The sequence below is a fragment of the Gorilla gorilla genome, chromosome 4, assembly GCF_029281585.2.
Source record: "Gorilla gorilla gorilla isolate KB3781 chromosome 4, NHGRI_mGorGor1-v2.1_pri, whole genome shotgun sequence".
NCBI classification, from domain to species: domain Eukaryota; kingdom Metazoa; phylum Chordata; class Mammalia; order Primates; family Hominidae; genus Gorilla; species Gorilla gorilla.
In genome coordinates this window covers 27,798,057-27,821,090 of record NC_073228.2, presented here as the reverse complement: position 1 = coordinate 27,821,090, position 23,034 = coordinate 27,798,057, and the positions used below count along the sequence as shown (strand labels likewise).

At 41.4% G+C, this 23,034-nt stretch overlaps 1 protein-coding gene across 5 annotated transcripts in view; it reads right to left on the bottom strand.

The window, feature by feature from the left end:
• TEX2 (testis expressed 2) overlaps positions 1 to 23,034 on the bottom strand; it is a 116,812-nt gene that overhangs the window by 44,268 nt on the left and 49,510 nt on the right. For all 5 annotated transcript variants that reach the window (XM_004041205.5, XM_019028113.4, XM_055386854.2 and 2 more), the window contains exons 2-4: positions 20,824 to 22,492; positions 3,207 to 3,407; positions 1,874 to 2,204 (exon numbers count right to left, since the gene is read on the bottom strand). In XM_004041205.5, the coding sequence (XP_004041253.2) occupies positions 1,874 to 2,204; positions 3,207 to 3,407; positions 20,824 to 22,467 (2,176 nt within the window). In that variant the 5' untranslated portion in view covers positions 22,468 to 22,492. The remainder of the gene's footprint in view (positions 1 to 1,873; positions 2,205 to 3,206; positions 3,408 to 20,823; positions 22,493 to 23,034) is intronic.

Genomic DNA, 23,034 nt, shown 5'->3' with positions numbered 1-23,034 from the left:
GATGGCGGGCGCCTGTAATCCCAGCTACTCAGGAGGCTGAGGCAGGAGAACTGCTTGAACCTGGGAGGCGGAGGTTTCAGTGAGCCAAGATCGTGTCACTGCACTCCAGCCTGGGCAACAAAGTTAGACTCCATCTCAGGAAAAAAAAAAAAAAAAAAGAAAGAAAGAGAAAGGTAAAAAGAATACAATTAATTTGAATATATTTTTAACCCAATATATCTAAAATATTATTTCAACATGTAACCAATATAAGAAGTTATTAATGAGATATTTTACATTCTTTTATTGGACTAAGACTTTGAAATCCAATGTGCATCTTATACTTAGAGCACACCTCCATCTGGACTGGCCACACTTCAAGTGTTCAAAAGCCACATGGGGCTGGTGGCTACCGTAAGAAGCAGCACAGGTTTAGACCTACCAGGAGAGCTAGGCAGTGCCTGGTGCTGAGGAGTTCTTACCCACTTGAATTTTCTTTTACTCAGTGTTATGGGTTGAATTGTGTCCTCCAAAAAATATGTTAAAGTCCTAACCCCAGTATCTCAGAATGTGACCTTATTTGGAAACAGAGTCATTGTAGATGCCATTCATTAAAATAAAGTCATACTAGAAACAGGGTGGGCTCCTAATCCCATATGACTGGTGTCCTTCCAAGAAGACACAGAGCCACTGACAGACAATGCCATGTGATGACAGGCCAGTGTGGAGTGATGCGGCTGCGGGCCAAGTATTGATGGTCACCACCAGAAGCTGCAAACACGCAAGGAAGGATTCTATGCAGAGTCTCACAAGGAGCATGGCCCTGCTAACACCTTGATTTCAGACTTCCAGCCTCCAGTACTGTGAGAGAATACATTTCTGTTGTAAATCACCCAGCTTGTGGTATTTTGTCCCAGCAGCCCTAGGAAGTAAATATATCTAGTAATCTCCCCATTCGTCTTGATTCTTAAAAGGGACTTCTTAGATCTCAGTGCTGGGATTAGGATGGAATCTGGTGTTGAAGCTGACAGAATGGAAGGTTAGCAAAGGAGTTAGGGCAAAGGCTCAGATTATGTTCCAGGGGAAGGAACCAAAGCACTCTGAAGCAATGTGTGACACTCATGTGACCAGCATAACTCCCGGATCAACACAAATGCCTTGTTAGAGAAAGCCCCAGAGTGGCTCCCTCCTAGTCTTTGTTTCAGATCCATGAAAGAAAGCTTTCCCTAATAACACCCACACTGGTCTTGTCCCAATTATTGGTTACACCACACTCATTTTAGCACGGCAATTTGTGAACACCTGACTCATACGTGCCAGTTTTGCATAACAGGCACAACACCTGAAGGACAGGGGAGCTACTGCTTTTTACTGGTTTTGTGTCTCTTGCAGCTCCAAGCCCAGCCAAAGCTGAGCAAAGAGGTGCTGCATGGTTATCAATCCGAATGACCATGATCTGACCTGAATGGTCAGGAAGTGCAAGGATTCTGCATTCTATGGCAAGCTCAGGCTCGGAAGACATATTGAGGGTCAGGTGCTCGAAAGTACCAGCCGGAAGGATCTCCCTGACTCACCTGCCATCTCAGAACCAGGGTTTTTCTGTTGCTGCTTCTCTCAGGGGAGTCACATTATATACAAATAAAACATAACCAGCAAAGGCTAATAAACATCATCTGCAAATGGATCCATCATTGGTTAAATGATTTGGGACAGAGGGCTGCAGTTATCAGCCTAGATGGTAAATGAGTCAAGAGAACGCACATTAGGTGGCAGACAACCATCGATTCAGGGTGGGCTTCCTTCCTTCCTTCCTTCCTTCCTACCTGGCATTCTTTCTCTATTCTCCCTAGTGGCCCTTTAAAAATGCATAAGCATTTAGCACAAACGTCATTACCTGGTTTACCTCCAGAGACACCCGACGACTTCTTGATTTCCGACTTTAGCTTAGATGCCAGAATAAATCTCCTAAACCATTCCTCTTTTTCTCGGCCAGTTCTCCCAAAGAGATAGAGTATCTGATCTCGCTGGCTAGATCTTGTTCCCTCCTGAGGGCGGGGTGGCTTCTTAGGGTCCTCGCTTCCCTCAGCTGGCGGCTTCTCTTCTGAAGTCTCCTTATCAGTCTGAGCTTTAGACATAAAATCATCTTGCTGACCAAGCTCGATACAAATGGGGTACTTTTTATTCCAGATTCGCTTTCGAGCCAAAGTTTTAGGTACAAGATAAATCTACAGAGAAAGAAAAATGATGATTTATATATTAAAGATTGGCTACACTATGCATTAATATTATGCATAGCACAAAGTGCAAACCTTATAGACTTTTTGACTAAAATGATGAATATGAAATAACTTTTAACACTTGTTCATAACATGACTACAGAAACTGGGATTTTCAGAAGTGTCTTGTTATTCTTCAAAATCATTCCACAAAGTAGGTATTTAATAATTTTGCGAGAGTTATAAATATCCGTAATTTTCAGGTGGCAGTAGCACAATAATAATGTTTAGCTGCTTATCATCAACTACGTTTGGCTATCAACTGAATTTAATGACCTTGGACCAAACTTAAGTTGGAAGAAAAAAAAAGATAGCTAAAATCTAGATGGGAAGCTAAAGTCAACCTTGAGTATCAAACTCAAGAATAAACTTATATAAAAACTATTTTAAGTACTTCTCTCACTTTGGAGAAATCTAAAGATCATTCAGATGAACTGTAAGAACAGAGAAACACTAGCTTTGTGGAATACATAATTTACATTTCTCACAAAAATAGAAGTATATAATACTTAATCAAAATGTAGTTATTTTGCATATCTATCATTTTCACATGTACAAAGACTTCAATAGTTAAGTACCGTAGAATCACCACACATAGCCACACAGCTTTTTGTTTGACTGAAATAATTAGCTTTTAAAGTCAGAATTCTGAGTGCACAACACTTGTTCCTCAAGTTGTGGTCTGTGGACCAGCAGCCTGAGTATCATCTGGGAGCTCATAAAAATGCAGGCCCGTGGCCCTACCCACAGCTACTGAATCAGAATCTGCATTTAACAAGATGCCCAGGTGATGTGCATAAACTTTAAAGTGTGAGAGGTACTGTCCTAAGGTATACTGATACTTCAACGACAACAAACCTTTTTAGGGTATAAAAAAATGCAGTTAAGCATCCAAGATGCCATATGCTTTTCATTCATCTAAGCTATCCTTCCAAAATTGCTCAGGCTCACCTTGCTGTCTGAGAGGTCATAGATTTTCTGGCTGATGTAGGTGACCTCTGGCTTGGGTTCATTGTAGCTGGCCCTCCTGGATATATTTTTATTGGGCTTTGAAAGTCTTAAGGTTCCACCCTCAAGTCGAACAAAGACTGAATGTGTCAAAGTCGCATGGTAGGTTTCTGGATCATAGTTGTAAATCTCATTCATCCATCCCTGATGAAGAAAAACTTCCATTAGTAATATCAGAATAATCGCAAATCTGATTTAGTGTGAAATGATGAACACTGTGGTATTTGGGACACTGAAACCAAACTTGATCACGACACAGATATCAGCTCACCAATGACTACAGGCTGCAAAGAGAAGTGCTTAGCTGGGAAGATAACTGGAACCGAGGAGGTTTTTGATAACCAAAAATCTGGATTTGGAGGAAAAATGGCAATGTTCATTATCCTAAATAAAAGGTTCTTTCTTTTTTTAAAGCTTATAAGCACATCAGGAAACTCAGAAGATTTGTTCATGTGACTGAGCAAGCCTCTCTGCCTGACCTCCTTTGGGGTGATTAATCCCACCCAGTCTGGCCTTCTTAATTAGCTAAACACATGCTCTTCCCAGCCCAGTTGGAATCTTTGAAATTTCAGGTATTAATTCATGTTATCACAGGACTGAGAGAACTACCTCTCCACTTCTGTTGCACTACAATATGTACCTCATTGAAACCATGCAGTAAAGCAGATGATTGAGAATTAGGCATTAAATACATCATAAATGTAATCAATAATATATCAAAATTCAAAGATACATAGTAACTTAAATGGGTAAAATTGTGCTCCAGGTCCCCCTGCCAAATTGGACATAAATGATTTTTTGTTACATATCTTGATTTTTTAAAAGAGCAAACACTGAAATGTATGACAAAAAATACATACACAAAAGCCTAATACACTATACACTGTGTTAAAGCTAATTTCATAGCTGTCATCATCATTCATCACTGAACACTTCTCCTGCCTCAATACTTTTTCAGGTTATGAGTAGCCCAGATCTCACAAAAGAAGTCCTCTGGGGAGTTTTAATTGATATCTTCCTACTCGCCCCAACTTTTTAAAAATACATGTCTTTGTAATGAGCAGAGAGATGCTAAAGCTCACTACATGGGAGTTGGGACTGTCATTCTTTTCAAGCAATAGCCATTTCCATGCTAAGTATTTGAGTCTCACACTAAAGTCTTGAATTGAAAGCCTGTGAGAATGAGGACTTCTCAGAATTCCTTCATTCATCCTTTTATTAAAACACGCATTGAATCTATGTGCGAAGTAATGGGTTAGGAGTTGGGACAAAGATTTTTTAAAAGGACAGGATTCTTGATCCAAAGGTGCCTCCAAAAGAGTAGAGAATTAGGTCTTCATTCCCGTATCCTATGACCCCACTGTAGTAAACATAATAGAGACAAGTTGTCACAAAAAGAGCACCTAAGTGTGAAGTGGAAGGAAAAATGGACAAACATATCTCTTTGTCATGGGGGAAAGAGTGTGAAGCTTATGAGCCAATTATATGGATTTATATACCTCAGTAGATGTTTTGGCCTGAGCTGGGAGGTTCTCTCCCTCCTCCCAAAGAATCACCGGACAGGAACAGCATCTATTCAACAATATTGAGTGAGCAAGCAGTGGCCATGGGAAGAGGCGTTTGTGAGGAAACAGCAACAATCAGAGCAATGAAGAGAAAAAGATGACAATTACAGATCACAGTGGGGCCTGAAGTGGACCGTATTGTCAGAGCATCCGTTTGGGTGGGTGTATTTTTGCTAAATGTAGAACTAAGTACTTTCTTTGGCTCACAGTTTTTTTGTCTTTTTCTTTAGTCTGTTCTTATGGCAAATTACATTCATTGACTTTCAAATGTTGAACCAGTCTTGCATTCTCAGGATTAAGGATGTATGAGTCATGATGTGCTGAAATTGGGCTGTATGAGCTCACAAGAACAGATTCTACACATCTCTTCCTAACTCCATGTTCAGTGACTTCACGTTGGTAGCTTGCAACTGGCAACAGTGGGAGTTGCTACATCACGGAAATCAGGGAATAGTCAAATCAAGATTTTTTTTTTTTTTTTTTTTTTGGAGAGCCAGTTTACCAGCATAACACTTTGCTGATATTTTGTTCATTTGTCCCTCTAAGTTCATGAAGGAAAATAGTCTACAGTTTTCTTGCAGTGTTTTTTGATATTAATGAGCCTCAGAAAATGCAGGTAAGTGCATTTGGGAAGTGTTCCCTCTTCTCTATTTTCTGGAAGTTTGTGTAGAATTAATAATATTTCTTCTTTAAAGGTTTGATAGCATTTGCCCATGAAGCTATCTGAGCCTAGAGTTTTCCTTGCAGAAAGGTCCCAAACTATGAATTCAATTTCTTTACTTGCTATTGGACTATTTAGGTTATCTATTTCTTCTTGAGTAAGCTTTGGTTTGTATCTTTCAAAGAGTTTATCTATTTTATCTATGTTGTCCAATTTCTGGGCATAATGTTGTTTACAATATTTCCCTATAATCCTGTGAATATCTGTAGTGTCTATGGTGGTGCCCCCTCTTTCAGTCCTGACACTGGTAATTTGTGCTTCTCTCAAATCTTTCTTTTCGTATGTATGTATGCACATATATATGTATATATGTATGTATCTATCATCTATGTATTTGAGACAGGGTCTTTCTCTGTCATCCTGGCTGTACTGCAGTGGCACAATCATAACTTACTGTAACCTGGAACTCCTGGGCTCAATTAATCCTCCCAAGTAGCAAGGGCTACAGATATGTGTCACTACACCAAGCTAATTTTTTAAAAAAGTTCTTTGTAGAAATGGAGTCTTGCTATGTTGCCCAAGCTGGTCTTGAACTCTTGGTCTCAAGCAGTTCTCCCACCTTGGCCTCCCAAAGTGCTGGGATTACATGCATGAACTACCACACCCATCCTCTAACAAGCTTTTAATACGATTAATTTCCCTCTAGGCACTGTATTACCTGCAATTTCTGATAGGTTGTATTTTCAGTTTCCTTCAGTTAAAAATATTTTCTATTTTCCCTTATGACTTTATCTTTAGGCCCACAGGCTGTTTAGAAGTATTTTGCTTAATTTCCAAATATTTGAGAAATTTTCAGATATCTTTCTTACTGGTTTTTAGTGTAATTTCATAATAGGGAACAGGCTTTGTATAATTTCAATTCTTTTAAGCTTGTTATATGGTCTATCTTGGTTCCAAGTGCAGTTGAAAAAAATGCATTCTGCTGTTGAGTAGGGTTTTCTATAAATATATTTATTTGTCTTTTTAAACACAACCATTTTCACCAAAGATCTCCTGACACAGAACACACAGCTTTCTTCTTATCCAATTTGGTTGCAGAAAATACTGTCTTACATATATAACAGGTTTACCAGGGCTAAAGTTCTAAAGGCAACTAGATTAATAAAGAACTTGAAGCAGATATAATCGTTTTTCTAAGATACTTCAGAGGTTGTTTATGCTTGCAGAGCTACTAAAACCAAGAAGAATCCATGAAGGAGGGGGGGGGGAGTTGGAGCTGATGAGAACTCTATTAGATCAAAACAGCCACTTGCTATCAGTGTCATTTATGAGCCATTTGGCCATACAGTCCCTGCATGCAATTGCTCTTCTTGAATCATTTCACTCTGAGCATACGTCTGCTGGCTAGAGTAGAGGCTACTTGAGAATATGGATTATGTGTGATACTGCTTTCGTCCATCCTAATACCTAAGCTGAGATGCTCAGCATTTATTTAATGGCTGTTTTTGAATTATGATAATCACAATTTGATATAAGATAGACATTACTGCAACAAATCACCATATAAAATATTTTTCGTTATTTCCAGGTACATAGAATTACAGATACATGTACAAAAGCCAGTAGAATTAACATGATACTGGCACCAAATGAGAAAAAAAGGATTAACATGATACTGGAATTTCAGACAAAAATCCCTGCATTATGTTTATCAACCACTCACCACCAGACTAGAAGGGCTAAAGGAGAAAAAAAAGACAAGTATTATATTACATGAAACTGTTCTCCAAGAAAAGGACAGTCTCTGAGAAATAGAGTAAAATAAGCTGTGGGGATTTTTCCCATTTGAAACTGCTGGGATTGTACAGGTTAATTATCTGATTTATGAATAAGAGAAACTTAAGGATAAAAGTTGTTTCTCTCCAATTGCTTTCATTTCGTCTTTCCTAGATCAGAAAATGCAGACTTGTCCAGGGAGGTGCTGTACAATGGAAATATTAATATAATGTGAGCCATAAATGTGATCATGAAAATATGTAATTTTATTTTTATTTTATTTTTTTGAGATGGAGTCTCACTCTGTTGCCCAGGCTGGAGTGCAGTGGCGTGACCTTGGCTCACTGCAACCTGCACCTCCTGGGTTCAAGCGATTCTCCTGCCTCAGTCTCCTGAATAGCTGGGATTACAGGTGTGTGCCACCACGCCTGGCTAATTTTCGTATTTTTAGTAGAGACGGAGTTTCACCATGTTGGCCAGGCTGGTCTCAAACTCCTGACCTCAAGTGATCCACCCATCTTGGCCTCCCAAAGTGCTGGGATTACAGGCGTGAGCCACTGCGCCTTGCCGAAAATGTGTAATTTTAAATGGTCTACGAGCCACATTAAGAAAGAAAAAGCAGGTAAAATTAATTTAAACAATGTATTTTATTTAAATTCATATCAAAATTATGATTTCAACATGTAATCAATATTAAAAATTATTACTGGTATTTTACATTCTGTTTCATACCAAGTCTTCAGAATCCAGTGCGTACTTTACGCTTAGAACACATCTTGATTCCAACTAGCTACACTTCAAGGGCTCAACAGCCACATATGGCTCAGGACTAGTATATAAGAGACAGTTCAGGGCCAGTTATTGGGTTCAAGCTTTTTAGCCCTAGACCCTTGGCTCAACTATGAATAGAATGGGCAAAGCCTTCCTTTCTCTTCTTGTGCATGCTTTCAACACACTCAGTCTTAGTGATAAGAGACAGTCATTCAGTACACGGCAGTTTTCTGCCATTTTATTAGATGCTTTGCATAATTAAATGAGAGAAGATAATCTAAGTAATCACCTAATGAAATTGTCTATTGTAGAAATTCAAAATCCCTTTTAAAAGTTAACCTGCAATATTAAAAACTCAGAAATATTAATAAGAGTATTCTATGTAGGAAGCTTTTGAAAAACTCATAGTTCTATAGGAAAATTAAGATAATAGACAAACATATCTTTTTTTAGCTTATTCTTTTGATTTTTAGATTTAGAAAACAAAACAAGACATACAGGCATGTGTGTTGAGATACATACACCAGCTCATCTGTTCACAGGTCAGTTTCAGGTGCTGAGCTGTTACTCTGCCCCAGTCTAACCAACTGCTACTCAATTATTATTCCTAGGAAAATTCCTGTCCCTGGATAACAAGAGCAACCATTTCCACAGTGCTTCAGGGATTCGGTTTTTAGCCACAAAGCCAGGCATTCAACCCAGCAACCTGAGCTACCACCTTAGCTGAAGAACAGCCACTGTGGAGTTCTTGCTGGCTGCAGCCTGTGTGCTCGCTCACACATGGGCACAGTTCTGAGATGCGTATGCAGTTACCTTCTTTGCTGACAGCTCTGACAGATAAAGGTCATCCTCTACCACTTGCCAAATTCAGGAATCCCAGAACAACCTGATTCAGAAGAATGTGAAAGAGAGAAGGGAGTTTGAAGTCCTACCTACACAGTTCAAAAGCACAAAACCTTACCTGCTGCACTGCAGGAGGCAGAAGTGAGAGGCAAGAAGTAGGTAGGCATAGAAAGAGAATCTAGGAGATGCTTTCCTTCTCTTGCAAAAGCCTGGAGGGGACCCAAATTCCTTTATTCTGCATGGGCTTGGCTTGGCCCTTCTTCTCCCTACCCCCATCTTTTCAGAATCACCAGCTGCTGTGGTTTCTTCTTCCCTTTTATCTTCAAATTTCCTCCTTCCTGAACTACCATGTTCCTATCTTTGTATTAAAGATTCATCAGATGCTAAAGTCCACAGCTGCTAAAAAACAAATAAACACAGCACACAAATCAGGATTTGAATTACACATTTATTGTGAACAATCCTTTGTTAGCCTAAATGAGACCCTACACTGATCGTATCCAATTACACAAAAGACTGCTGGTCAAAACACATGCGCTGAAACCAACTCACCTACCTTAGCAGAAGTACTGGGAATGTGACAGACCTGGGTTCCAATCACGCCTGCACCACTCACCTCCTGCCAAGGTAGGTGATGCTTATCCCTCAGACACTTGCTTTGCTCACCTGTAAAAGGGTCCAGGTGGCTTACTGCCCAGTTTCATGCCTCCCTGGCCCCTACACCTCACCCTCTGCTCAAGCCATAATGATTTTTCTCCTACTGACAGTTTATTAAGGTACAATTTGTTTAGAGTTTATAAAGAAATCATAAGCATATGGTTTTTTAAACACTAATATTACTATTCATAATAATAGCTGACATTTAAGCTCACCTTATGGCCTAGGTACCCCAGGTGCATTATCTCCTGTATTTCTGTCAATTCCCTACGATTTTACAGGTAAGAAAAGTGGGGAGAGAGGGGATGTGATTTGCCTTCCAATGTCTACAGAGTGGCAAATCTGGGACTCAAACCAAGTGTTCCTGACTCCAAGGTGTGGGATGCTATCTCAGTTCCATGGCACGGCCCCACCTGCAGTCTGGCTTGTGCCTAGTCACCCCTCAGGTCAGGAAGCCTCCCTCCTCACCTAGGCTCAGTTCTCTGGTACTCTCCCATCACTGTATCTGTTAACTGCCTGGTTTACTAAACTGAGTTATAAACTCCACAAGAGCAGGGATCATCATGTCTGCCAACCACAACTGTAACAAATGTTTGTTGACTGAATACATGAGGGAAGCCTAATTCAGAGGTGGCTGTGAGGATTAAATGAAATCTATGGGAAGCAGGAGTAAGCAGGAAGGCTAGCGAGCCCCTCACAGCTTATAAGTACAGTGCTAGCTGCGTGAGACGAACAAGCAAAGGAAGAAGCTGACGCCCTAATAAGTGCAAGGAGCTGTAGAGGTTACTTAGAAGACTTGGTCACTCTTCTCAAAAAGAAAAACCAAGGTAAAAATGCACAAAATAGCACAGAACAAGAAAATAACCCCAGAAACCAAAGATTTTCAGGACAGAAATCGGATGGGCTAAGTCTTATCTAGAGCAGAGAGGGGTATTGTGACTGGAGCCCATGTTTCCTGCCCCCTATCTAAGGCTCTTTCCAGAACACTACAGGCTTTGACAGGAAATCTTGAGAGGATCACAGGAGTTGCTACTTGACCCCACTTTCAAGAACCAGGTTGCAGACTGGCCTTAGGGAGGCTCAGGACAAGAGGCTGAGGCACAACTTTCCTCCAAGCCTCCCTAATTCTGCCCCCTCACACTCCTACTGACCTGAAACCAGGTTGCTCTTGCAGAAAGCAATTTCCCAGTGCAAACCTAATCACCTTTTCATACCATTAATCAGCCATTTCCCCCCACCCAGGATCTGACCAAGTCCCTGGATTAAGCTGCAAATGAAATTTCCAGACTTCAGCAATTGTCGAATCTTGAGAGAAGCACAGCAACTCCAAGGTCTTCATCCTGTTCTCCATATAGTGCCCAACTGTCCAGTGCTCAGCTGTTCTAAAATTCTTAAGCCTGAATTTCTTACCAGGTAAAGTATTCATCCAACCTTGTTATGAGACATGGGAATGGGTATAGAGAGATATGGCATATAGATAGCAACATTCCATTTCAACAGCTCAACCGAAAACTCTGAGATGCTCTCAACCCACACTAAAGCAACTCAGACAAGCTTTGTTTCTTTCTGAAGCTGGAGCTGTTAAAATGGACACAGTGCACCCCGCTGGGGACAATGACCCAGTCAGCCAGGCTGCAGCTGTCTGGCCCACAGACTAGTCCTGTGATGGCATTTGTAAAAGGTCAGGGGTTTCTCTCAATTCTCTGCTGGATTTAGAAGCCACGTATGGCTGAAAGTACAAAACCACAATCTATAAAGGGGCCATTTAATATTTTAAAAGATTAAAAGCTACAATTAACCTTTTGCAAAATAATAAAGTCTGGAAGAACTACTACCGTGCTTTCAGTTACAGTGCCAATCAGAAGTTCAAGGCCAATGCTCTATTGCTCAGCTTGATACTGAGCTGACCAGAGAAAAGTGCCAGCCCTATAGCCCGAGGAAGTGATGAGAATTCAGGCACTGTGTGCCTGGCTGACAGCAGTAACAATGCAGCATGTTTTCACCCTGCTGACATGTGGCTGTGCTGGCATTTCAGTCCACCTGTCATTCAGATCCCTGTATCATTGCTTCATCAAGTGTATCAGGGAAGGAGCAAATCCTACACAAGAATAGAGCCAGGGCCTGAGGCCCCTCCTGTTGAAAATCATCTCTGAAGCACATAAAAAGGTAATTACTCTCTGTCTCCAAAACTAAAACATAAGCAGGATTTTGTCTTTACCAGGCCTAAACCTTTTTTGATGTATTAATGGTTTAGGACCAGCGTCATCAGTATCAGAAACACAGCACCACAGATAATGGAGTTTGAGAATACGGCAGGGGTGGGACCGTCTAATAAACTTTATAGGTCCTGAGATACAAATTTGATTTTACCCATGAAAGGCAAGCAGACCCACAGACATCCAGAATTCATACTATAAATGATAGCCTTAAGCAGGGAGTCAACATTCAAAATAAATGCTGCTCAAAGACACTATAAAGAACATTAAGAAAAGAAAAGAAAGAAAGCCCATTGGGGAGGAAAGTGCCATTAATACCGTCCACATCCTCCAACTGCCTGCTTCAAGGTCACCTTCCCAGCAGTGACACTAGAAGCACTGGAGTCAGGGCTAAAGCCACAGCTTTATCCTGCTCTCCTATCCTCCAGTGCAGAATCTCCCAAACTCAGGTGGCCATAGAACATTTTTGAAATTATAATGCACTGACAGACAGTAATAGAATAGGAGATAACGTGGATTCAAATTAGAAAGGTAAAATGATCTCAGATGAACCACTGAAATGACCAAGGTCTGAGTTACATTAATACATGATAAACATTAAATCATATTAACAAGGGTTAAAATTGTAAGATAAATAGATCAGCAAGCAAATAAATTAGCAGCCTCTGTCACTTTTCAGATCACGCATTATATCAAACAACTTTTTGGGTATGTACAAATATATACCTTTACTTATAAGTTATACACATGTTCCAACATATACAGCTTTTATATAAAGTACAGAATAGAAATAAAGAGCAAAAGATGAAATAATTATCCTTTTGATAATGTTTAGTTTTTCCAGTATGACAGCTTTGTACTATCTTCAGCTGACACCTTAAGGCACAATACATACACTCAAGGTGAGGATCACTGTTGATGATCCTGAGTGTAAATCTGTATTTCAGAGTCTTACTGATAATTTCCAAGGTTTTTGGCCAAAAGTCAATATATGGTCATCTGTATGTTAAATATCAGCAAGGCTTATTTACTTTCTCAACTAGAAAGAGCAAAGACTGATACAGACAGAAACTTTACTATTTTCTTCTTGATTAGTGTCTTCTGCAACCCATTTGAACACCACTGAAAGAAGCAATGGAATGAAAACAGTGAGTCAACAACTATGGCCTGGGCACCCACAAAAAAACACGCTCATGCCCTAGAACCATCTTGCTGGCAAACTCATCTTTGGAGTACAGCAAACCTCTTCTTAACGGCTAATTATTGAACAATAATTACAATAAGAATCTTCGATGTTTTTGGTACTTTTCTTACAGAGTTCAGAAGGCATTTTCAGGATGCTAAAAACTGTACTTATATATAGGTAACCAGAATTACAATTCAGCCATGCCATAAGTTAATGAATTGAGTGAAAAACTGACAAAATGTTGACAATTGTTGAAACTGGGTGTCAGGCACATGGGGGGTTCATTTTACTATTGCCTCTACTTTTGTCTGTATTTAATATTTTCATCAATAAATAGTTTAAAAATGAAAGTTCAAAAAAGTCATTTTGGGACTACCTGACATCTTTAACCATATTGTTCCTATGGAATTCAGGAAGCACGTTCCACACAGCTGCCTCTCCAACTTCAACACAAGGGGTACCTTCTGGTAAGTGAGGGCTGCCTGCATCAAAACATCTCACTGATTAGCCGTGCGTGATGGTGCGCACATGTAATCCCAGCTACTCTGGAGGCTGAGGCAGGAGAACTGCGTGAACCCAGGAGGCAGAGGTTGCAGTGAGCCAAGATTGTGCCACTGCACTCTAGCCTGAGCGACAGAGCGAGGCAAAACAAACAAACACACAAACAAACAAACATCTCACCTGAAAACTATTCTACAAGGGGCACTGGGAAATAGCCATGTTTATAAAAAACATACATAAAAACTCAGGTAACCCATTATAGGGGCAGGATATTTTCAGTAAAGTATAATGTAGAAAGAAATGCACTCACATTTCTTGTCCTTACTCTAAGTTATAAGAGACCAACAAAAAGCAATCCAAGTCTCTTTGGGCTGCATGTAATGGCCATTTCCTCCTAAAGACTTGCTTACTCTAATTTCTTGAAAGAATTTCAAGAAATTGAGATTAAATTTACAAATTGGAATTTCTTCTCAAAATTTATCATGTCCTCCCCCCAAAATTATTCTTTTATATATCAAAACCAAAGCCTATATTGAGGGAATCTATTTTTAAAACCTATCCCTCTTATTAAATATCTACATGTGACACAATCTAAAGAAAAAAAAGTTCTCCAAAATCCATTTCTATTAGTTTCTGCAATGGCCTAAATATAATTTTAGTCAAACTTGCAGGCCATATCTTTAAAAAAGAAATGGATTATCACTCTGGAAACCAATATGCTACTGCTGTGTTCTGCTGGTGGTTTATAAATCTGAGATAAAGAATTTGCTCGTGAATATAATTCAAAATTGCATCTGAGTCATATACTCAAACATAAATCCAAGACCCTTATGAAATCTTCAGGAAGCTTTTCATTATAAACATGTAGAAAGTTAGTGTGCAACAGGAATGGCTCTGAATTAAAAATAATCCTGGGCAAGGGACCATCTGATTTGGCTAAGCAAACATGCCAAGTGCAGTTTGCTGACTCTAAATGCCCCATTTTCCCCGTGCCCAAACCCACCCTTTCCCAAGGTCCCCAGCTTAGGGCATCTAGACAGTCACCCAACATAAAAACTCCTGAAGGCTACCACACAGGGGGTGTCACTACAGGGATGCCCTTGGTCTGTGGCACACACGAAGCTCTTTGCCTTGAGCTAACCTGCCCAGCCCACCATGCTCTAAGTCCTATGAGCTTCTTCTCACATTTTGGTATTGGCCTTTGCTTTCATGCATTCACATGCCACTTCCTGTTGAATGCCTGTAGCAACCTTTCTCCTATTTGCTGCTTCTCATCAGCTATGAACTCCAACATACTAAGAACAAGCAAGCTTTGGAGGAGGTCCTAAGAATTCTTCTGTGGACTTTGTGACAGCTCTTTGGCCACATAGAGGTCTTACTTTTTTTTTTTTTTTTCTTTTTTTTGAGACGGAGTTTCGTTCTTGTTGCCCAGGCAACAAGAGTACAGTGGTGCGATCTCAGCTCACTGCAACCTCCACCTCCCAGGTTCAAGCAATTCGCCTGCCTCAGCCTCCCAAGTAGCTAGGATTACAGGCATGCCCCACCACACCTGGCTAATTTTGTATTTTTAGCAGAGAAGGGGGTTCCACCATGTTGGCCAGGCTGGTCTTGAACTCCTGACCTCACATGATCCACCCACCTCAGCCCCCTAAAGTGCTGGGATTACAGGCATGAGCCATCACACCTGGCCTCTTTTTTACTTATATTCTAGACAGTACAGCTGCTGATCAAATGGGTTCAGAGGGGGAGATGGCGGAGTACCATAGGGCCTAGCCAACCACACAACAGTCTTTGAGATTAGCTACTACTTGGCTGCAAATTGGTCTTTTTGGTTTGTCATCCCATAAATGCATCACTGCTGCAGCATCATATATAAATACATATGTCTGCAGTGAGGACCCTGATAAAGTACACAAAAACTTTCCTTTTCTCCATTCTTTCCTCAGCATGTGAAGTTACACAGAAGAAAAACTGCAATGCTCCTTGAACTGCTCATGGAACCAGTAAAGGAGCAAGACTCTTAGTCCAGTCTGGCTGCAAGCAGTTCCTGGACCCATCAGTGAGAACTTATACGGCTCAGAGGTTCAAAACCACATGGTCTCCTAAAACAGTCCCTGAGCACCCAGCTCACTGCCTGACTGGTTCACAGCTCATATATGGAGTCCTCTTAGGGCATAAAGTATGCGGGATCTCGGTTCTGGGCTGGGCCTGTCTTAGAGATCTTGGTCGCAGGCAGGTATTATAGTCTTCCATATTGGTGAGCTTTTTAAAAAGGCTTCCGTACCTTCCCTCAAGAATTGCACCATCTTCTGTAAATACCAACTAAATTGGATCAGATGTACACAAAATAATTCAAACCAGCTCACTTATCCCCTGAAATCAAACATTTTCAAGAAGTGGCTCTTTTGGCTTGCCCTAGAAACAAGTTCACAGGCCTGTTTTATAAAGAAACCAAGGCCTATCTCCTACATCACTTTAAAGCCATCAACCTGGAGGCAGAGTGGAAATCTGGAACTCATCACTGCCCATTTCTCCAATCCTCCACTTAGTATTTGCCTTTTTTTTTTCTTTTTTTTTTTGAGACGGAGTCTCGCTCTGTCACTCAGGCTGGAGGGCAGTGGCGTGATCGCAGCTCACTGCAAGCTCTGCCTCCCAGGCTCACGCCATTCTTCTGCCTCAGCCTCACGACTAGCTGGGACTACAGGCACCCGCCATCACGCCCGGCTAATTTTTTTGTATTTTTAGTAGAGACAGGATTTCACTGTGTTAGCCAGGATGGTCTCCATCTCCTGACCTCATGATCCACCCGCCTCAGCCTCCCAAAGTGCTGGGATTACAGGCGTGAGCCACCGCACCCAGCCAGTATTTGCCTTTCTACTACTCCCTTTGCATTCAGGAGGGCAGCACTGCGTGAGCACTGGTCACAGGACAGCAGACTTGTCACCAGTCGATTTCTAAGCAACAAATGTCAAGCTTCAAATCCTGTTAAAGATGGACTGTCTTGGCTTGTCCACTTTCAGAAAAAAAGCTTAGGAAAAGCTTTACTGTTTTGTTTTTGGTTTTTTTTGTTTTTTTGAGACAGGGTCACACTCTATTGCCCAGGCTGGAGTGCAGTGGCATGATCACGGCTCAGTGCAGCCTTGACCCCCTGAGTTCAAGCGATCTTCCTGCCTCAGCCTCTCGAGTGGCTGGGACTGCAAGCTGCGCCACCACACCTGGCTTTTTAAACAAAACTTTTACAGAGATGGTGGTTCCACTATGTTGCCCAGGCTGGTCTTGAACTCCTGACCTCAAGCAATCCTCTGCCTTGGCCTTCCAAAGTGCTGGGATTACAGGGGTGAGCCACCACGCCCAACCAAAAGCTTTACTTTTTAGTAATTATTTTCATTTTCTTAAAAGATCACTCCTATTAAACCCTATTTTTTTTTAAAGCAAGCATCAAGGATTTATTTTATTTTTTTAGAGACAGAGTCTCATTCTGTCACCCAGGCTGGAGTGCAGTGGTGTTATCATGGCTCACTGCAGCTTCAAACTCCTGGACTCAAGTGATCCTCCCACCTCACCCTCCTGAGTAGCTGGGACCACATGCATGCACCACCATACCTAGCTAATTATTTTAAATTTTTTGTAGAGATGGGATCTTGCCGTGTTGCCCAGGCTGGTCTCAAACTCCTGGCTTCAGGTGATCCTTCTGCCTCAGCCTCCCAAAGCTCTGGGATTACAGGTGTGGGCTACCATGCCCAGCTAGGGATTTCTTTTAAAAAGCAACATCACCAGGAGATGACAGGGTCAATACCAACTCACTGCTCAAATCTTCTGATAAAATCTCACTCCTTCATTCATCTACCCATCCATTCAGCCAACAATTACCTATCACATACCTAATACATGGCAGGTGCTGAGGATACAAGATGAACAAGATGGACAGGGCCTATGCATTCATGAAGCTTATGGAATATTAGGGAAGACAGATAACAATAAACTTGGGTCCTAAAGTTAATGTCAACGCTGCTAAATGTTTTAAAGTACCATAGTTTAAAAACGGTTCCCAAGAGTATAATCTCCCATTCAGTAAAATTAACTAAGTCCAAAGAACATTTGCATTTGAAATTAGCTTGTAACAGACAGCATATCCTTCTAATTCATAGTAGTGTCCCTTTTCTAAATAGAGAATGCATTCAGCCCAGTTTCTAAAAACAACACCGCATACCCAACAAAAGACTTCAGGCTAAAATATACTTTTCCTCTTTAGTAATGAAACCATTCTAAACAAGTTAAGGCTAAGAATGAAAAAAGAATTACCAAAGTGATCAGAGTTGTCCAAACAGCAATAAGGAAGAATAAATGCTTAGTCTATGACAGTTTGCTTGGATTAGGGGTGTCAGACTATGAAAGCATTAAAGTACTTGTTCTCTACAAGGAAAATTCAAATATGTTTATCCTAGCCACTGTGGGCAAAACACCTTCCTTAAAAGAAAACACTGTCCTACAAGGCTCCACCACTCACTAGCTGTGTGACCTTGGGCAATAACTTAACTTCTGCGGGCCTCCATCTGCATGAGCACATATACGCTAACTGAACAGGGTTGTGACGAGGATTGAATGAGATAATACACCCAACACTTAGCCCACTGCAGTGCTCAGCATCACAGTGTTGCCTTTATTCTTCCAGTGATTGGATCAAAGCAACCAGGCTGTGCCATAACATTAAAATCCCATTCCATCGGCACCCTGTGTAGTTAGTAAACTCTTGACATATCACAGTGATTGGATTGACACTAAATAATTTACATGTGAGAAGAGGGTAGGAAAAAACACTAAAGATTGACTGGATTAAAATTAAAATCTTCCTAAGACAAGTCAGTGCTCAAGCCAGTTTAAACTGAATGCCACAGTCAGTCATTAGGTACTAGAGTTAATATAAGCGCAATTTTTCCTTGCTAAAGTTAGCACGAACTTACTTGGAGAGCATGTACTTCAGGTAGTCACTGCACCACCCTATCAAAAAAAGCTCAGCAACCACACGTGAGTCATTTTTGCTCCACTTCATTTATTAACACTAAGCTTAAGGGTGTCACATCCACAAGACTCAACATCAGCTTCTCTTAAAGAAGAAAGTGTCATAACATATTGCCATGTGAAAGAAAGAAGGTCAGACTGCAAAATATATGATCCTATTAAATCAAAACAAAAAGAGTGGGTGAGTATGCATGTATGTGATGTATATCTTCATATATGCAGAAATTTAAAAAACCCAAAAAACTAGGATATATACCAAATCATTAACTGTAATTCCCTTCCACCAGTGTGATCAAAAATTTTTTTTTCTTTGGGTTTCCTGTGTTTTTAAAACATTAACCATGTATTTCCTTTGAACAAGGAAAAAAGTCAATGAAATTTAAAAACAAATATTATTTTGGATCCTAAAAGAGTTCTCCCCAACCCCCAGCTTTTTTTTTTTTTTTTTTTTTTTGCAATAGAGACATCATGCTGCCATTTTTAGAGCATTCTCATTTAAATAGATGGGAGAATAATACCTTTAATTTAACTAAGAAGCCAAACAAGCTTTGAACTTGAAAAGCTAAAGATTAAAACCAATAATTAAGGTTCAAAATTGCTCCAGGGAAACGAAGTTCTCCTTTTCATACATCTCCTGTAACACAAGGAATTCTCCAGGCAGGTCTAGGCATGAACCTTCTGCAGAGAGGTGTCATGGGAAAAGCAGGAAGAGGACACACAAAGGCTCCAAAGCCTACCTCTGTTACTTATTTTATTATTATTATTATTATTATTGAGACAGAGTCTCACTCTGTCACCCAGGCTGGAGTGCAGTGGCGCAATCTCAGCTCACTGCAGCCTCAGCCCCCAGGCCCAAGCAATTCTCCTGCTTCAGCCTCCCAAGTAGCTGAGATTATAGGTGCACACCACCAAGCCCAGCTAATTTTTGTATTTTTAGTAGAGACAGGGTTTCACCATGTTGGCCAGGCTGGTCTTGAACTCCTGACCTCAAGTGATCTGCCTCCCTCAGCCTCCAAAAGTGCTGGAATTACAGGCGTGAGCCACCATGCCCAGCCTCTATTACTTATTAAGTAGCAAGACACCTTGGACAATGACCACCTCTCTCAGAGCCTGAATCTCCTCATGTGTAAAACTGGAAGCATCAAACTCCTGGATGGTTGTGAAGCTGAATTAGATAACTTTTATAAAGCAGTGGTCTCTGAACTTTTCTGGCTCTCCACCTTATCTCTAAAAACATACACAGTCAGCCCTCTGTATCCATGGATTCAATCAACCTTGGATTGAAAATATGAAATTAAAAAAAAAATAACAATCCAACAGTAAAAAAGATACGAATTTAAAAATACAGCATAATAACCATTCACATTATGTTAGGTATTATAAGTAATCTAGAGATGATTTAAAAGTATACAGGAGAATGAGCATAGGTTATATATTAATACAAATACTATGCCATTTTACATAAGGGACTGAAACATTCATGGATTTTGGTATCCTTGGGGGGTCCTGAAACCAATGCCCCCTTGGATACTGTACATAAATGTGTGTGTGCATATAACTTACAAACTATATAAGTTCTAATTGTACTTTTATAGTGTGTATACACATAACCAGAAATTTTAATATGCAAAAAAATAATAATAAATAGAAGTTCTAGGCTGGACACCGCGACTCACACCTGTAATCCCAGCACTTTGGAAGGCTGAAGCAGGAGGATCACTCGAGCCCAGAAGTTTGAGACCACCCTAGGCAACATAGTGAGACTCCGTCTCAATCGATAGATTAGACAGGTAGATGAATGTTTCTTCCTGCTTCCCAATGAATTGTCCCAGGGACCCCTCAGGAGGCCCAAAAGCCTGACATCTGATATGCAGTGAAAGATGACATCTTTCTCCATCCCATTCCCCACCGTGCAAAGGAAAGAGGAGCACCAGCAGGGGCCAACAGCTGACATTAATTTGCCTTCTCTTCTTCCTTCCCTCCTCTTGCAATTCCGGGAGTATTTAACCCTTCTTCAAGGTCTCAAGAATAGTGAACCCTAACAGATTCAGCCATTACAAATGCTCAGCAAGTAGCACATTCCAAGCAAGTATAGAGACAGACCAGAACAGGAACTGATATAAACACTATTCTCTAGAGTCACAGAGATCTTTCAGAAACTACTTTGTGAATCTGCAAAGCTTGGGTTAGAATGAGGTTTACCAGATGAGTTGACTGGGTGCCTGGAGAATGAAGTGGCCCCAAGCTCTTAAAAAACACGGCCTGTGCAAAAATCTATAACAGCTAACCAAAAAACAAGTCAGATCTAAAATACAGCTGTATGTGGGAAGTGTGTGTACTAGCCAGCTCCCGGGGAGAGGCTTACCTTCAGTATTTCAGGTTCTTTGATATCCAGAGATCTTGTGTTCCAGTGTCGCAGATTTTTATGTAACTTGTGATATTTATGAGCACTTGGTGGTGTAAAAAACCAAATCACGCAAACCGCAGTCATGAATCCAAGGCCAATTCCCAGAAAGAGTCCACTCACATAGTGGGGGAGGGGGAGGATGAGGTACACATAGACACATATTATAAAGAAGCCCAACGTCTTCACTGGCAATTCCGGGTGCTGCACGGCCGAGTCCACCTCGTCCTCACTGTCAAGGACCACACCATCTTCCGCGAGCACCTCTGGCTTGAGAGGAATATCTGAGAGCTTATCAACTTTACTCTCCCCCTCCACTTCCAAATCGAAGTCCTCAGTGTACAGTTCACAAAACTCTTCATCTTCTTTGCTCACTAAGGCAGACAAAGAACATTTCTCCAGAACTAGAGAACTTGTCTTCAGGCCTAAATCCTTCAGACTGCTCCCCTGGGAACTTTTCAGTTCTATCTCTCTTGTGGGCTCATCAGTGGACTTTGGGTGGTCACTTCTGGGGATGTTGGAATCACTTCCGTAGCCATCCCCCTCAGAATCACACTCCTCCTCCTTGATGCTGTAGTTGTTATTGCTTTCCAAGTGCCCATTCAAGCTGGACAGATTGGAGAGTTCTGAAGCACTTGAAGATAAGGCTTTGGGCCTATGGCTGCCACTTTCTTCCCCTATAATTTTACTAAGGAGCTGAAAAGGCTCATAGATGACTTCTGAAAGGCGTCGTTTAGTATCTTCAATTTTAGCCTCCATTTCGGGCACTTTAAAAAAGGAACGAGTATCAGAGGGAGAAGTCAGTGGGGAAGAAGGTGCAGTTTTGGAATCTCCACCTGTGTTTCGGGGCTGTGTGAACTGCTTGAACAGGTGTAAGTTCAGTTTGGAATCAGGTGGCTTATAGGACACTGTATCCGACTCCTGCCGGGAAGTGTCCGTGGACAGAGACTTGACTAATGTCTTCATCAAGTGCCTGTGCCTTGGGGGGTGTGGGGATTCTTTTGGCTCCACCTCGGTCGACAGGGACTTCACAAGGCTCATGAAGGGTTTTGCACTGGAAAGGGTGGAGGTTGAGGCACTGGATGAGAGGATGGGAGACTTAGAAGGAGAGGACAATGGGGAGGAAGAACTGGTTTTCTGCTCAGAAAGGGATGACACACTGGGAGAGCTAGCTAAGGGCCCCGACGAAGATGACCCTGGGGACACAGCCAATGGCACTGTACTTAATACTTGTGCTGCTGGAACAGGGGACTCCAACAGCTTTACAGTGTTCTTGGAGACGGGCAAAATGGCAGGGGCCTGGGACACGGACAGTCCATCTGCCAGGACAGGCGAGGCAGCAGGGCCGGCGGGGTCATGGCCAACTTGGGGTTCAAGATAGAGGTCTTCCTTGGCTTCCAGCCCTGTTACAATGCTTTGGTCATCCAGCCCCTCCTCAAAGTACTCCCTGAACTCCTCCTCCTCTTCCTCCTCCTCCTCGCCAGATGCCGAGAAGTGAATGGCGATGGTATCTCGGGACACGGACCTCTGCACGTGCACTTTAGGGGCTGATGGTTTTGGCATGTCAGTGGTTTTCTCGGCATGGCGACCATACAGACTTGTCATTGCCGGCTTCACAAGGGCTCAGGCTCTGTGAAAACAGTGAGAAAACCAGAAGTCAGAGAGCAGTTTCTCCACAGGAGACACTGTCATTCGCAGATATGAGCACAGATGAAGCTGTTTAAGTGGTGATTATGCTTTTACTTGGCAGATGTCCACCGTTTTTCACTTCATTGGGTTTAATGGTTTAATTTTCACTAAATTCCAGTTAGGCATTCTCTTTTATGAGCAAACTACATAACCAATGTTATAAATGCCATACAATCTGTCTTACTTCACAACACCTGAGTAATCGTTTCCTCCCTTTTAACTGGTTAATTTCTACCAACAATTTTCTATCTTAAGCCTTGAAATACCTGAACAATAGATGTTACCAGCATTGCTTCAGAAGCCCAACAGGATAAAATGTAGCATCCTGTTGAGTTTGAGGATCTTGGAACAAAAATCTCACTAGGAGTCTTGTAGCTGTAACAAGCTAATCCAGGAGGGGTATTGCGTTCACTGCAATTTTCACAGCGATCCTAACAATTATTTGGCCTGCATCTCCCAACTTCCTGCTATTGCAAGTAAGTA